The sequence below is a fragment of the Gavia stellata genome, chromosome 4 (genome assembly GCF_030936135.1).
Source record: "Gavia stellata isolate bGavSte3 chromosome 4, bGavSte3.hap2, whole genome shotgun sequence".
Classification (NCBI taxonomy): domain Eukaryota; kingdom Metazoa; phylum Chordata; class Aves; order Gaviiformes; family Gaviidae; genus Gavia; species Gavia stellata.
The window spans coordinates 75,975,263-75,991,638 of record NC_082597.1 but is presented as its reverse complement, the minus strand read 5'-3'; the positions used below and the strand labels follow the sequence as shown (position 1 = coordinate 75,991,638).

At 41.6% G+C, this 16,376-nt stretch overlaps 1 protein-coding gene across 3 annotated transcripts in view; it reads left to right on the top strand.

Moving 5' to 3' along the window:
- Positions 1-16,376, top strand: part of ITPR2 (inositol 1,4,5-trisphosphate receptor type 2) — a 262,612-nt gene that overhangs the window by 186,643 nt on the left and 59,593 nt on the right. For 2 of the 3 annotated variants that reach the window (XM_059816601.1, XM_059816600.1), the window contains exons 40-45: positions 346-529; positions 1,125-1,381; positions 2,313-2,513; positions 3,823-3,933; positions 9,851-9,946; positions 11,161-11,280. In XM_059816601.1, coding sequence (XP_059672584.1) covers positions 346-529; positions 1,125-1,381; positions 2,313-2,513; positions 3,823-3,933; positions 9,851-9,946; positions 11,161-11,280 — 969 coding nt within the window. The remainder of the gene's footprint in view (positions 1-345; positions 530-1,124; positions 1,382-2,312; positions 2,514-3,822; positions 3,934-9,850; positions 9,947-11,160; positions 11,281-16,376) is intronic. The other variant, XM_059816602.1, reaches the window with a different exon arrangement.

The following is a 16,376-nucleotide window of genomic DNA, read 5'->3' as shown; positions in this document are numbered from 1 at the left end:
ATAACAATTACTTTTCACTATTATTTGTAGATGGAATATTATAACTCTAGAATGCCTGGAGAAATGGAGAGTATCACAAAGTAGTTTAACTTCAAATGTAATATTGTGTCATTTTAAAGATTGCAAATAGCAGTGTTCACCATTTTATCCAAATTTAAAAATGCTATCATCACTCTTTGTTACCAGCCTTGTATATCACTTTGTGAAAGACTGGTCAGGCAGTGGCCAACATTTGTTCTGTGTAAGTGAAGTAATTATTCATTATTTGTTTCACAAAAAAAATAGTCTATTTTTGTATTTCTTCTTCCTTAGAAGATTAATATTTAAAGAATATATTTCTTGCAGTATTCGACTTACCAGCAACTGAAGGAGCAAAAAAAGTCAGAAAAATTCTTTAAAGTCCTGTATGACCGCATGAAAGCTGCTCAGCAGGAGATACGATCAACAGTGACAGTGAACACTATTGATTTGGGGAGCAAAAAGAAAGATGATGATAGTGACCTAACCATATCTGTTCCCAAAAAGAGAGGTAAGGAGGCACCCATGTAAAAGAGGGGAGAAGTGCATTACATTCAAGCTGCATGTACTGCACCACTGATGCTATGCTGCATTGATCAATAAGCTTTAATATTAATCATTGCTAATTTGCATCTTTTCCCTGTTTTTCTCTAAATTATAGGCCATCTCTTAAGCTGGTTACAAGGAATTAGCTTTGATGAAATCAGTGAAGCTATGCCAGTTTACACCAGTAGAAGATATAGAACCATATTTTTAGAGAAGCAGAAGTAGAGGCTGCTGCTAATGGGGCTATTTCACAAGAGCAAGCGCAGGAACTGATTTCCCACCCTGTGGTCCTTCCATTGTTCTCATCATTTATTGTATATGGGAGAGAAATAGTAGGGCTTTTTGTTTTAATGTTCTGTTTCACTCTGGTTTGTGGTTTATTTGGAACATGCTATCCCTGCATGAATGTTGCTTTGATATTCTTTGTAAGTTGCCTAGAGGTCTTCAAAAAGTTAGGCACCAACAAAGAAAAAGTTGCATTCATTATTATTGTTTTCTTATTGTTTAATCAAATGAGGAGAAAGACTTTAAAAAATGAAGGAAAATTATCTTCTTTTCAGTAAAAGATTCAACCCTGCATCTGAAAGAGGGTATGAAAGGACAGTTAACAGAAGCATCTTCTGCAACGTCCAAGGCTTACTCTGTGTATAGAAGAGAAATGGACCCAGAAATAGATCTTATGGGCTCAGGAACAGATGCTGCAAATGCAGAAGAGAAGTCCACAGAAGAAGCAATCATGAGCCCTGCCATTGCAATCATGCAGCCAATATTGAGATTTCTTCAGCTGCTGTGCGAGAACCACAACCGAGAGCTCCAGGTAAAGTGTTTTTGAGCTGAGCTCCAAAATAAGTATTACAGAAGCTGGAATTTCATAAGGGGATGAAAACACGCCTGTGCCTGGCTCCTGTTACAGAATAGAGGTGTCTAAAATGTTGTTCTTCTTTTGGTCCAAGGGATAAAATTACCCTTTTCAAGAACCACTTGCATGCTCTGGTTGAACTCACGTTTATGTCCTCAGAATTTCTTGGGGACCGCAGCATAGCCACATGGAGTTGAGACGTGTCTGAATGTCCTTGTTAGTACAGTTTCTGTGCACAAATGGTGGATCATTTACCACAGGCTTGAAGACCACAGGAAGTTTCTGGGCAAAGTTTGGGTACTGCTCTTTTCCCTAGGTAGTATGATTGAAGGCTTTAAGATGCGACATGTGTCCCTGCTATCAGTTCCTCTGGTAAAACTTACTGTCCCCATAGCAACCTTTGCAAAACGAATTTTTTGCAAATATACCTCAGTGCCGTGTCCAGCAGCCTCCCTTAAAGCAGTGTCGGGGGTGGTTTGAGCTAAGGTGCTGTTCTGCGCTGACACTGCCAAGGAGCAGTCGTAATGTGCCACCATACCTGCTCAGCTGTGGGGCAACAAGCTTCCAAAAGAAGGGCCGTAATAGATGGATGGGGACAGGTATGCAGGACATATACAAGACATTTAAGGCTAGTGCAGATGTTTGCAAAGTTCACTTTCCTAAGCCCTCCTTTCTCTACTGATTTAATCAGATAATGGTTCTCAACTGCTGCGCTAAGGCATAATACATTTTCTACAGTTTAGTGTACTTTAGTACCTAAGGTACAGTGGTCATATGGTCATAAATTGTTCCCTTTAATATTTTAATGAAAAAGACTGTGTTTGAATTGATTCTCACTCTTTTGGGTTTTTGTTGGTTTTTTTTGGTGCTCCTTTTCTCCATCCACCAGAATTTTTTAAGACATCAGAACAATAAAACAAATTACAACCTTGTTTGCGAGACCCTTCAGTTTTTGGACTGTATCTGTGGAAGCACAACAGGCGGACTGGGCTTATTGGGGCTTTACATCAATGAGAGAAATGTGGCTCTTGTGAACCAGACACTGGAAAGCTTGACTGAATATTGCCAAGGTCCATGCCATGAAAATCAGGTAGGGCTCAAATAACTTGTGGATGCAGAAGAATATATCTGAATGTATGGTATCTGTGTGCTTACCATAAACCTTTCAGTGTTCTTAATAACATAAATTCACTTGTAATTGCTGTGACTAGGCTTAACACATTTCAAGCTTTCATAAGGCCTGAACAATCCTTTGAAGTCAGAACTCTATATAGTCTCTTCCTGTAGTATGTCTGCTTATGTAGAGGGTTTCCAGTCCTTTTAGAGCCTTAATACTTTAAAAACAAATGAACAAAAATCGTTTAGTGGACTAAATTTTAAACAGTGATATTTGATTCACTAATGGGTGGGAAAAACATCTGTGAAAAAAGAGTAATTACAGGACTGGAGATGAAAAAACCCGCAAACCTATGTTTCAAGTTAACTTGTTCTCCAACAAGTTTACTTGAGTAACACTGATAATGGAAGGGAATGATTAGTTACACTTAAATACTTAGACCTACCTGCTGGGAAGTCACTCAGGATTTGAGTTATGCTTGTTTACACCAACTGCAAGTCTGATTCAGTGTATTTCAGAGGCAAATGCTCCACACTCTCATTTTCATTTTTTCTCCTCTCTGTCTCGCTGGAAAACTTTTCCTATCCTGTTGTCCTATAAACCTGTTGGAAAAAAATACCATAGGCTTGTATAACTGACACATATTTGCAAGGCTTAGAAGGTCCAGGACTCCTGCTGTAAAAGCATTTGGGAAGTACCGTTGGTCATAATTACAGTTTTGAATTCCGTGTCCAGAAATGTCCTTCTGTGCAGCCTGTCCAGAGGCATGTAGAAAACCTTAATCTCTGCAAACAGTTCATGCTATAACAGCGATATTAGTGCTGGTTGCTGAATGCAAATTAAGAATTTGAGTGTGCAAATTTGATTGTGCCTATATTTAAGCGTGTCTTTTATGTCTCTGGTTTAGCTGAATCAGGCAGTGCTTCTGTAGGCTGCTGTCTCTAACTTGTACCACTTGGTGCCAAACCCTGCATGATTCACTGCAAGCGTATTTTAGCTTGCACCACCTTTTCTGCAGTTGTGTACTTCACTACTGGCAGTGTTGGGGTTAGTTCTGTACTACACAAGTCTGCCCCAGCACCTCTTGGGGTACGTTTTCAGGCTGCTCTGCTTTGGCTGGGATGTTCATTGCTGTTACAAGGTCTTTCAAGTTCTGGGTCCTTGTTTTGGAAATTTGCTGATCTGCATATTCTCCCTCTCCCTCCCTCCGCCCATCCTGTCTCCCTCTTTTTCCCCGCTCCTTCCTTCCCTCTCCCCCCGACTCCCTTCTTTTATTTTGCAGACTTGCATAGCCACTCATGAATCTAATGGGATTGATATTATAATTGCACTCATCTTGAATGACATAAACCCTCTTGGCAAATACTGCATTGACTTGGTGCTTCAGCTAAAGGTACAGTAAATGTAAATTTGTTTATTTAAATTTGAGTAATAATAGAAGACATACCTGTGCAAGAGCTCTAGGCAACCTGACATTTACTTAATCTTACCATAGCATAATATACTCAGCAGCCTTTGAAAACAAACGTTGCAAATTAATTCAGCTCAGCTTCTGAATCCTTATCAGGCCCTCTACCACAGGCCTTTTGACCCACTGTTGTGTTTGGAAGTATGCCCTCAGCTTTTTTAAAAAAAATTATATCAAACAGACATGATATAGCTAGCACGAAGAGTCTATATTGTGGGCATAAAATCTCATGGGACTGATAAATAGCAATACTGTACAGACATGTAACAAGTCAGGCATTCTCTGTTTATACTGGACTCTTAAAAAATTACTTGAGAAGGAGATGTTGTGAAAAAACAATAATATATCAGATGACCTGTAATGTCAAATAATGTTGAAAACATGGTTAAAGTAAATAGTATTTTATTTCCCTTCTCAGTGTCCTCTGAGAGGGAGGACAAAGTGTAGAGTGGGAGGGCGAAGAGTAGAGTGGGAGGGCTTGTAATTTTCTTTTGTATACTCTGGAGAGCTGGATAGGCTCGTAGATAAATTCCTCTGCTCTGTGTGCCGTTGCATGCAGAGGGGAGCTCTGCAGCTATAGTGTGTGCCAAGTAGGGTAGAACTCGTCCAGGAGGAGCCTTGGATTATTGCCTTTTCTTGCCTTCCGAATGAAGTATTTCCATTGCAGATGGCCTATTTCCTCCCCAAAACCAGCAAATACTTCGTGGTAGCTGCATTGCATCATATTGGCAACAGTATGGCTGTCTAATAAAATAATTAATATAGCTATATATCATGTACAATGAAACATTGAATCAACAGTGCTTTACACATGATTCTAATAACTGTAATTACATTTTTGAATGGCACTGTAATTCAGGCCTCCCTCAAGCAAAACACTTAAGTAGACATTTAACTTTGAACATGCAGACAGTTCTTTTGAAGTCCAAATTTCAGTCCCTGTGAAGACCTACCTACAGTAACTCCAGTACCATTTTGATTTGCCATTATCATGAAGCTGGCAAATGTTTGTAGAATATCTTTTCTATGTAATAACCAAAAATGGAGTTTAGTGACAGTGCTGCAAGGACCAACTGGGACCTGTTCACAGGAGACTCCGTATGCCTTGCTTTTACTTAAATAGCAAAAATTGTGATAAATTATACCAAAGGTTCAAACTGTGGAAATTATTCTGATTTTACGGGGTCACAGAGTCATTTGGGTTAGAAGGGACATCTTGAGGTCATCTTGTCCAATCCCCCTGCTCAAGCAGGGTCAGCTAGAGCAGGTTGCCCAGGACTGTGTCCAGCTGAATGTCTCCACAGATGGAGACTCTACAACCTGTCTGGGCAACCTATTCCAGTGTTTGATCACTCTCCCAGTAAAAAAGTGTTTTCTTGTGTTTAGATGGAATTTCATGTGCGTTTTAATTTGTGTCCATTGCCTCTTGTCCTCTCACTGGGCACTATTGAGAGGAGTCTGGCTCCCTCTTCTTCATTCCCTCCCATCAGGTATTTATACACTCTGATAAGATCCCCCTTCTCCATGCTGAACAGTCAAGCTCTCAGCTGCTCCTTATATGAAAAATGCTCCATTCCCTTAATCATCTTTGTGGCTTTCTGCTGGACTCATTCCAATAAGTCCATTTCTTCCTCGTAATGGGGAGCCCAGAACTGGACACATTGCTGGGCCAGATGTGATGTCAAGAATTAGATCCAACTTAAGAAGTTACTGAGTTTTATTTTGAGTGGCAACACATCCAAATAATATAGCACTGACTTTACCAGATAATGTTTAACACTGACAGTCTGTCAGTGTTCATAGGCAACTCTAAAGTTGCAAATACATAAATTTTGCAGTGAAAATACAGAATGCAAAGTTTATAAGCCCACACACTTACACATACAAAGAAGCTCAGACACTGTTTTTCGGGAACGTTTTATGTGAACTCATACTCCCCAACCAAAGCAAAGGCAATGCAGAATTATATTTTCCCATGCCATCTTAATTTAGCTTGTTTTGCACATAGTTTGTGATGTGGTATTTAATTACATCTTCATGGATTATATTTTCCACTGGACTCCCGAATCATTTAGCGAGCAGGGTAGACACTGTTCATTGAGTGCACAGATGGCCAATGTTCTGTTCTGCCTCTTGTTATTTTGACTATGACGCCCTGGCCTTCCTTGCTGACTAGTATTTAAGCCCTGGCACACGGTATGACCTCAATATCTATCACTCTGTATAGTGGCAGGATGAAGAGATGTCAGTCTAAGGGTAGAGAGAGTCTAATATGAGTGTCTTTTTGGATTTTCTCATAGCACTTTACTCTGCTGTATCTAGTTGCTTCACACGTTAATTTATTTTTCCAAAATTCTTATGAGGAGCTGAGATGGGAAACCAGGTAAAAAGAAATGAAGGCCAGAAGTGCTTTGGGCTGTCCTGTTTGTAGCATCTGGGTATTGATTTTTCGCAGTACTGATCAGTTATGAAGAACTTTATGTTCCAAGTAATGGACCTCTTTTCCTAGGATCTCAAAGCATGCAGAAAATGAAGAACAAGTAGTCAAATGAGCATCTTAATGTCAGGTGCAAGTCATCAGAGAGAAAAAAAACCTGGAGGCTGTGCCTGCCTGCTGTAATTCTAGGCTACGGCATGCCACTTTTGCTGAGTCAGTAGCAAGAAGCTGGCTGTTGATGACACAAAGTCCTACCCACCCTCCACCTTTCCTCACTGGAGCAGGCTTCTCTCCATCCCCAGGGTTGTCTGCTCTGGGAAATGGCTTCAAAGACCTCCTCACCCATGAGTGAGTAGACTGGTGCCTTCCTCTGCTGTTTCCTCCCCTTCCTTCTCAAGCTACCTGGCAGCCTGTCTTGTCCCCTTCCCTCCTCCTCAGTTTGAGATCCTACCAGTGCTACCACAACTGACTTGGTCACCATTGTAAGGGAAACTGCAGCAGAAGAAGCAGCATCCAGTTATTCAGAGCAGCACCCTGTTAGGAGTCAATCAGAATGCTATCCTTTCCCTCCACCTGGTCTCATTCACTGTGCATGTTAAACTTCTGCAATGTAAGTTGCAAGGTAAAGAGCCTGACTAGGATGGCCCTGATTTGATTTTGGAGCAAAAGGAAAGGGGAGCTATGGGAAAATTCATATGGAGTCCTGTTCTCCTTCAGCCAGTCCCAGTCTTCTCTTTTCTTCTCATCTGTTGTTCTTTGTCCTTAGCTCATTCTTATGTTGACAAGGCCAGGCTCCTCTCTCCTGGCTTCTTAACTCAACTGCCAGTCTCCTCTCCCAGAAGGTCCTAGTTCCCCTATCATGTATAAATCCTCATTCTATTAATCTACCCTCCTTCCATCTACCCCTTCCGTCTGCGGCTGACTTATCATAGAATCATAGAATGGTTTAGGTTGGAAGGGACCTTAAAGATCATCTAGTCCCAACCCCCCTGCCATGGGCAGGGACACCTTCCACTAGACCAGGTTGCTCAAAGCCCCCTCCAACCCAGCCCTGAACACTTCCAGGGTTGGGGCATCCACAGCTTCTCTGGGCAGCCTGTTCCAGTGCCTCACCACCCTCATGGTGAAGAATTTCTTCTGAATATCTAATCTAAATCTACTCTCTTTCAGCTTAAAGCCATTACCCCATGTCCTATCACTACAGGCCCTGCTAAAAAGTCCCTCTCCATCTTTCTTATAAGCCCCCATGAAGTACTGAAAGGCAGCAATAAGGTCTCCCCAGAGCCTTCTCTTTTCCAGGCTGAACAACTTCAACTCTCTCAGCCTGCCTTCATAGGAGAGGTGCTCCAGCCCTCCGGTCATCTTCATGGCCCTCCTCTGGACTCGCTCCAACAGATCCATGTCCTTCTTATGTTGGGGGCCCCAGAGCTGGATGCAGTACTCCAGGTGGGGTCTCACCAGAGCGGAGCAGAGGTGGGGAGTTACCTCCCTCAAGCTGTTGGCCACGCTTCTTTTGATGCAGCCAGGGATACGGTTGGCTTTCTGGGCTGCAAGCGCTCTCTGCCAGCTCATGTTGAGCTTCTCATCAACCAGCACCCCCAAGTCCTCCTCCTCAGGGCTGCTCTCAATCCATTCTCTGCCCAGCCTGTATTTGGGTCGGGGCAGTCCCAAGCACATGTGCAGGACCTTGCACTTGGCCTTGTGAACCTCATGAGGTTCACACGGGCCCACCTCTCAAGCCTGTCAAGGTCCCGCCGGATAGCCTCCCTTCCTTCCAGCGTGTCGACTGCACCACTCAGCCTCGTGTCATCGGCAGACTTGCTGAGGGTGCACTCAATCCCACTGTCCATGTCGCTGACAAAGATATTAAACAGCACTGGTCCCAATACTAATCCCTGAGGAACACCAGTCGTCACTGGTCACCATTTGGGTATCGAGCCGCTGACCACAACTCTTTGAGTGCAACCATCCAGCCAACTCCTTATCCACCCAGCGGTCCATCCTACAGTCTTCTGGTTGGAGATGTTCAAACCTCAGCTTGACACAGCCCTGAGCTTTGAGCGGGGGGTGGGACTGCTGAAAGGTCAGTCCAGAGCAGAGCCTCAAAGGTGTGATTTTGTGATCCAGCCTGCATGGTTTTGTGATTCCGTGCCCACCAAGAAGAAACTCTGTGGGCTTTTAGCTGTGAAACTATCAAGTTTCCACAGTATATTATTCAAATTGTAATTTAAAAAATGCTTATGAGTTGGACAAATTTGGCTGGGTTTCCCTGGGGACTACAACTTGCATGACTGTGTTATCTTGGCCTCTAGTGCTCCAGATTTTCAGCTCTGCTATCAAAACGTGGAGAAACAAAGGCTGCTTAAACCAGAAGTTGCTTGAACATGCAGAAAGGAACATCTTTCTTTTTGCCTCAGTCCCAAAAGCAGCTGAGCCCTTTTCCTCTGACATTGCCCATACTAATTGTCTGAGGCACACCCTCACTGTGAGAAATTTCAGTTTGAATTGCTGATGCCTGGCAACAAGCAGCTGAGAGCGAGGCCCCGTGATGGCTCAGAGTTTTACTGGCCCCTACCTGTGTCATGGGACTGCTGTCTACTTCCAAGTACTCACACGGCTTGGTCTGTAATGGGGGATGATGAGGGGATGCTGTGGCAGGTCAACCAAGGCAACCATGCTCTGCCAGAAAGCAGTCAAACCCCCGAAACCGTTCTTCCTCTCCTGTTCACAACAACTGATTTAAGGGGAAGTAAGACAGATCTCCAAGGTTTAAGGCACTACGGGGTTACTGCTGCTAAAGCTCATGCTATTTAATCCTTGGGAGAGGTCTCGGTGAAAAGCATCCAGTTGACAAAGTAAAGACTATCTTTATATGTTCCCCCAGGAATATTTGGTAGTGAAACGAATTTCCAGGAATGTATGAAAACAGTTTATTTTATAGCCTTTCAAATAATAACCAGTCGGACATTGTAAAAACCAAAGGGGAAGGAAACCTGCCTGAATGATGAAACCTTTCATGTAATACATTTTGTAATTACCTCTGTTGAGTATTGTTTTAACAGAAAGCCATGGCAAAAATTGCTAGGTGGGCAATAAGAAAAGGAAATGGGATTTTGTTTCTTGTGCACAGTATAGAACAAGGCTCTGTATTTCAGGTGAATATTTTTCAATATTTAAAATACTTCTTCCGATACAGCGTGCAGGGTTAGTTAGCCTTGCAGTACGCTGACAAGAAAATGGGAGAAAAGCCTTATTAAATATGTCAGTAAAATAAAAGATGCGAGTAGTTTAAAACCTTATCTGCTAAAAAAGTGGTCGTCGTAATCTCAATTAAAACAAATGCAAGGGTCGTTAATCCATGAAATAGATTTTTAAATTTGCATTAACTTGGTTTTGTATCTCTAGAACAATGCCTCCAAGCTTTTGCTGGCTATTATGGAAAGCAGGCACGACAGTGAGAATGCGGAAAGAATCCTTTTCAACATGAGACCAAGGGAACTGGTGAGAAAACTTCTGAATATTCATAAATCTTTTGGCTGAAAAAAAAATCTGTCATTAAAACATTTTTAAAATGATCTGCATCTAAGCTGAAAAGCTTTGGCAGCATATAGTGACACAATGTATCAGGATAGTACTAATTCACAAAAAGTACTTTAAAAGGATCAAGCATGCATGATTTCAGCCTTTACGACTTCATTATTTTTATCCGTTCCAAGCACTTTTCTGTAATTGTTTCCTAACTAAATTATCATACTCTGGTAGACGGTCTTCAAATACACTTTGTCAGGGGCTGGGAAATTAAGCTTGTACAGTTTGTGAAGCAGTGCTAACAGAAGTGTGTGAGTAGACATGTAATACGTATGTTATATGTATGTATGTTGTATGTTATATGTATATGTCTCATGAGCAGCCAGTTACAAGCAGTTGTTGCTGTATTTTGGAGCAACCGTGATGCTTGTGTAAGTCTCCAGGAGTTTTAGAGAGATTGTAAGTCTGGAGAAATTGTTTCCCATCCGATCGGCCGTGTAGCAGCAGTGACTGAAAGACCTGCTTTGCGGGGAGATCTGTGGGCATCAGCCCCTGCCCTTGGGCAGGGCCCAGTGGCCTGCTGATTTCGGGGAGTCATCGCCGTGCTGGCGTGTCGGGGTGATGAGGCCAGCCCTAGGCTACAACCGCAGGATCAGGCCGTGCGTGGGGAATGTAGGATTTCCCCCCCGCCTTGGTCCTGTAAGAGGCTTTTGAATATTTTGGAATTACGCCAGCACCCTGCCCAGATCTGTGTCTTCCTTTTCTTTTTGGTTTGGTGGGTTTTTTCTGTTAAACTGCGTGGAGAACGCGGAGTGACGTTGCAGCCAGCTCTGGCCAGAGAGAGGTCACGGCTGCGGTCTGAGTGCTGCAAGAGTCTACCCTGGCATCTGTAGATCTGTCTTTAAAAGCATTTGCGAAAATACCTGTTCAGAAAGGCTCGGCGTCCCTCTTCCTTTCTCGTGGTTGCAGAAGTTTTGCTGATGAGAAACGTAGTAGTTTGGAGCTTCATAAAAACTTCAAGCCTATTCAGAAAGTGTTTCTCAGACTGCTCGTTCTTCTTGCAGGACTGCAGGGCACCCATCCAGGCTTGAGCTGAACAAAGTGAGCATGTTCGAACACAGTGGTCAGTGCTTTTTCCCCAAGAATGACAGTTATTTCATCTCTCTTTGGTTGGGTTTGTGTTACAGGTGGATGTGATGAAGAATGCATATAACCAAGGCCTGGAATGTGACCATGAGGAGGAGAATGGAGATGATGGCATCTCCCCAAAAGATGTTGGCCATAATATCTATATTTTGGCACATCAGGTAGGTCATCTTTGTTGTGTGATGGCTTCCAGAAAAGTATTACGTGGTTAAACTCCACACAAAACCTCTCTGATCAAAAAGGGGAGTTTTCCCTTCTTGTGATTTCTGGCTCATGTTTGTGTACAACATGACTTTATCGGGAAAGTTGCTGAGAGCAGAACAAGTAAGCAGTCTCACTGTATGAGTAGGCACTCTACGGGATTTGGTAGGCTCCATTTGTGTGAAATAACAATGTAGAACAAAGCAGTTAATGTCCACTTAGCTTTGTTGTCTTTTGATATTAACAGCTCATTTATATCAATCAAGTCATAAATCACGCTATCATTATTGGTGTATTTTAAGTAGTAGCTTCAGTTGTGATACCAAATGAACTTGAATTGAGAAGATTCCTATTATTTTAGATATATTAGTTAGCCAATAAGAATAATTGGGCCTTTTTACTGTTTTCTCCTTTCAAATTACGTTGCAGTGCCCTCAACCTTTTTCTGATCATTTTTGCTTCTCTACTGATAAAGGTAGCATGTACACTGAAGGTTTTTATTTAATGGGATATTAATTCTTCAGAGCAGTTGGTATCAAAAATAGTTTATCTTTCAATTATGTTAAGAGTATTGAAAAGATTTTTTTTAAATTAAATAAGTAAAGACCACATATTTCTTGATTATATCATAAGTGATAGCATGTGGTATTTCATATAAGGGCCAAATTTTTAAAAAATGTTTTTTCTGAGTAAGAACAAATAAACAGATGGGGATAGGGAGTGTTCTACATTCATTATGCTTATTAAGTGTTGTTAGGAATTAAATACTCAATGGAAAAAGAAAAGAAAACAATCTATAGTTACACTAGTATTATGCAATGTTTCTTTCAAGGAAGGAATGCAAAAACAGTTACTGAGTTATGCTCGTGCGCTTGCAGCACATTTAAATAAGTAAGTCTTGTTATTATGTTGTTGTTGTAGTGATGTGTTCTACTCTTGTGCTGTATGTAGGGCTGCACATAAGATACCCATCGAAGATGATAGAATTTTAGAAAACGTCTGTAGCTCCTTACCTTGTATGACTATTTACTCCTTGTATGAATGCTTATAATGAAAATTTAAATGCCTGACAAATCAAAATGTTGGTATTTTATGTCTTCTCCCTACAGTTTGTGTTAAGTAACTTAACAGGGTTTGTGACAATGGAAAATAACTTTTGGGGAGTAGAATATAGGCCTAAAACCATATATGAAGTGACTGCTGGGGTCATTTTGCAAAAGAGGTCACTACCAAGGGTACACTAGCTAGCTGAGGTATAGATTAAGCTCTGTCCCTAGATACATATTCAGGGTGCTGGGGAACCGCATGGTGCCACTCCACAGCTATTCCGAATGCCTGATCCGTAGTTGGCATTATGGTTGCATAAGGCTGGATATTTTTACAGCAATTTACTGAGCTCCTTCCTGTTCTGTAGAATTAAATGGCATGATGTGGCTCTGTATGCTCTAAAAATATCCATCTTTTTACCAAAAAAAAAGACATTTTCCTCTTCTTGCACTTTTGTGACACAGTACATGCGTCTCCTTACAATAGCTTTGCACCCATGTCAAGCCCCATATCAAAACAAAGCAATGGAAGGGCAGGCAATCTGGGGCCTTTCTCTCTCCTCCACTAATGAAAAACTACGATTCTTGGCACAGGACTACTGATCTTTGACCCCAAACTCTTTCCACGTGTGCCCTTTCGCTCACCCTGGGACGGGCAGGATAGGAGCATGGTCCCTCCTCAGTAAGGCCACTGTTGCTGGGTTCCTTTGCTGGCTCTGCTCTCCAAACACCCTCTTATGCTTTGCTATGTTGAAGTGGCTTTTTGGTGGCTGGGCCTTCACTCAGCTTAGCTGACCTGATTTGCATTTCTTTGCCGTGCTCCTTACAGTTTCACAGTTCATCTGACTTTTTTTTTTTTCTACAGCCAGTGTGGCTTTTCAGTCACTTTCCTGACACTTGCTTGTGACCACTTGCTCTAGTTACAGCTTTTTGCTCCCTCTGTAATAGCAGAATAAAGACCAAGAGTTCCTCTTTTTGCTGTTACAGCCCTCAAACACAGACAGTTTATTTTGGGGAGCTCAGACTTTCAGTTTTTGTCGTTGCACTCTTCAGGGCGATGGTGGGTTCTGCATTTTGCCACCACTACATCCTTCCTTGCCCTTCCTGTGGTTGATTTTACCAGAAGCAAAAGGCATTCTTGTAAATGTTCGACCCACAGTGCATAGAAAGTTATAAATATGTCACAAGCAAGGCTGAGATTTCTGTTACTAAATCTCCTTTACAGCCTCCCAACCCCTACCCCAAATGCATATGCAGGCACACGTATGCAAGTACGTGTGCACACACGTACATCTCACACACACATACACATGTACATCTCACACACACACACACACACAGAGGTGCGTGGGCATAGCAGCCTGGGACATGACGGTAAGAGGCTGACTGCTAAACATGCCATGTCATGACAGTTACCACATCTCTTTCACATGTTTCTCTGTCCCCTCTTTTTTTTCCTTTATTTCTTCATCCTCCGCCAGCCTGCCGTGTGCCCTAGCTGTGCTGCTTCCCCTGCACTGACTTCAGGCTGTCTGGACACTGCTGCTCCTCACTTTTCCCGTTTGACGTATTGTAAGCAGAGAGGAGAAGGGAGTGCCACTGAGAGAAAGCAGAACTGACTTATCCGTGAGGAACTACCCTGAGCTGCACCCCCACTCTGCAGCCTGGCTTTGGGGTAGGGGCTCCTTCCAGACGTAGCTCTTCCACAGCTGCTTATGGAGGAGTGACACAAACTGGTGCTTGAGGTCACATCCTGGAAAAATAAGCCTATTATTGCTAGATAGAGAGCATTCACAATTCTCTTGAAAATCCATGGAGAAGATTCTGTTTTCTTTGTCTTGTTCAAATGTCATGCTCAGAGCCAAGCCTTGAACTTGTGCTAGTTTCTTACTGTAGTCTCGGGTGAATGCCAGTGGTGTGTTATGGATAGTTCCATCAGCTTTTACACCTCTTCTTTTCCAACCTCAGTCAAAAGAAATTGGTGTGGTATTTTTATTGCTGTCCTTTTAAAAGATCCTGTTAAAGCAGGCTACGCTTTGTTTTGCAGAGTTAGTAAGGCTGTCCATGAAGAGACTTCATCTTGATGTGATGTCTCTGTAGAGATTACAAAAGCTTTTGACATAGCACAAAAAAGTTTAATACTTACTCACCTCTTATGTGCGGAAGCATTCGTTTAGGAGAATCAAGTTTTTAAATAGCTACCCAAAGAAAAGGAATATAAAAGGCTAAAAAAATGCTCTGGCTTTTCAGGTGACTGCTTGACCTTGCTACCTGTTAGTTACAACAAAGTATTTCAGTAGTCTGTAAACTGAAAAAGGCTTTCTTGCAGTTAGTAGTATTTCTGTGAGGCTCATGACCCCTTTACATTTACTAAGAAGTAGGATAAGGCACTGGTTATAACCACAGGCTCCTAAAGCTTGCATACATGTATATATATATGTACTTCTGTTAACAGAAAATACTTTGGAGTGTTTCTCTGTGTTTTTCAGCTAGATGCAAACTGTCTAAATCAGGCATGAAGCCCAAGCTAATACACTGTACCTTTCAGCAGGGGCTTTATTCGTGAGACTCAGAACAACGTGAAATAACTACATAGCTTCTAGTCAGCTTGCAGCAGGGGAAGAATGCACTTGCATCTGCCTGTAGAGTGTGTAGACATGTCCTTGATCTAGAAGGATGTGAGTAGGTAGGGAGTAGGGAAGCGAATCGTAATACTATTACAGCATTTTCAAATTTTCAGTGCCTTGTGACTTCCTCCATCTGGTTCCCAAAGCTGTTGCAGTAGTATAGAGGTACTGACCTAGCGTGTCACCCCTTTCATCATGCATGTTCTGAGGCTTTCAGATAATAAAATGTTTACTGAAATGCTCAATTTTAAGCATATGCTTAAATGCCTTGCTGGAGAGGGAGCATAGGTCTTGGAATTCCACAATATCTTCGTAACCTCCAAGTAAATAAAAGAGGGTTTTATGAGGTTAAGCTAAAAATTTATTTAAATCCCAATGGAATACCAAAACTACTTACATTTATATAATTTCCCGGTGGCACCAAGGCTTAATGAAGTCATTTCCTCCACCCCATAAGGTTAGAAGAAATTAACACTGCCTGATATCAATGAGGTATACAGCATAAATGAACACGAGCTTGAACCAGGCTATCTTCTGATAGACTGACACAGTTGGAAGTGTTCTTCCATTGGTAAGTTCTTAAAATAAACTGAGGGAAGAGAGGCTGGATTTGCTGTGAATTGTAACGTTCTTGCTGCAGGTACTACTAAGCATACTGTAGCAATTGGACATCATGAGTAAGTCATACTCCTTCCTCTCTGGTGCTAATTTTATATGGACTGAGCAAAATAAATCATTCAGCCTTACATATTTTTAATATATTAAATATATTAACAGCAGAATCAAGATTTATTTATCAAACTTGGCAAGCTTTATCAAACTAGTGTCTTATTGCCATGTTTACTTCATGCAGTATATTGCGTATTAGTGTATACACATGAATATTTGCTAACTAGGCAACTAAAATGGTAATAATTGATGGCATGGATTCATAGTTTGGGAGTAGTGGTGCACTACAGGTTATTTTTTAACAGTTACTATATTTGACATTTGAAATAGGACTGCTTTGACAATGAGGCTTGAATATGATACATTCATTAAGGAGAAACTAAAGTCAGTTTTAAGAAATTTAGCTGTCCAAATATGTAAAATTCTGAGAAGCACAAAGCCTTTTGTTTCTGTGGGTTTCTGTTTAGCATGTCATTCTATATCTTTCATCAGGTTTGAGTACAGCAAGGGCTGGGACCAGCTTTATTTTCCCCACCAATGCTGTGCCTAGAACCATTTGGTTCTGGGACTCTTATATACTACAGCAGAACAAATAAATGACAATAATAATAGTTCTTTCAGAAATATTTAAAAAATTAATGTTCCTTTTTATAGGATTTTGGAACAGTTTAAAGCTTTCCTTAATTTTGTTTCCCCCACACTTAAAGTCGGTGA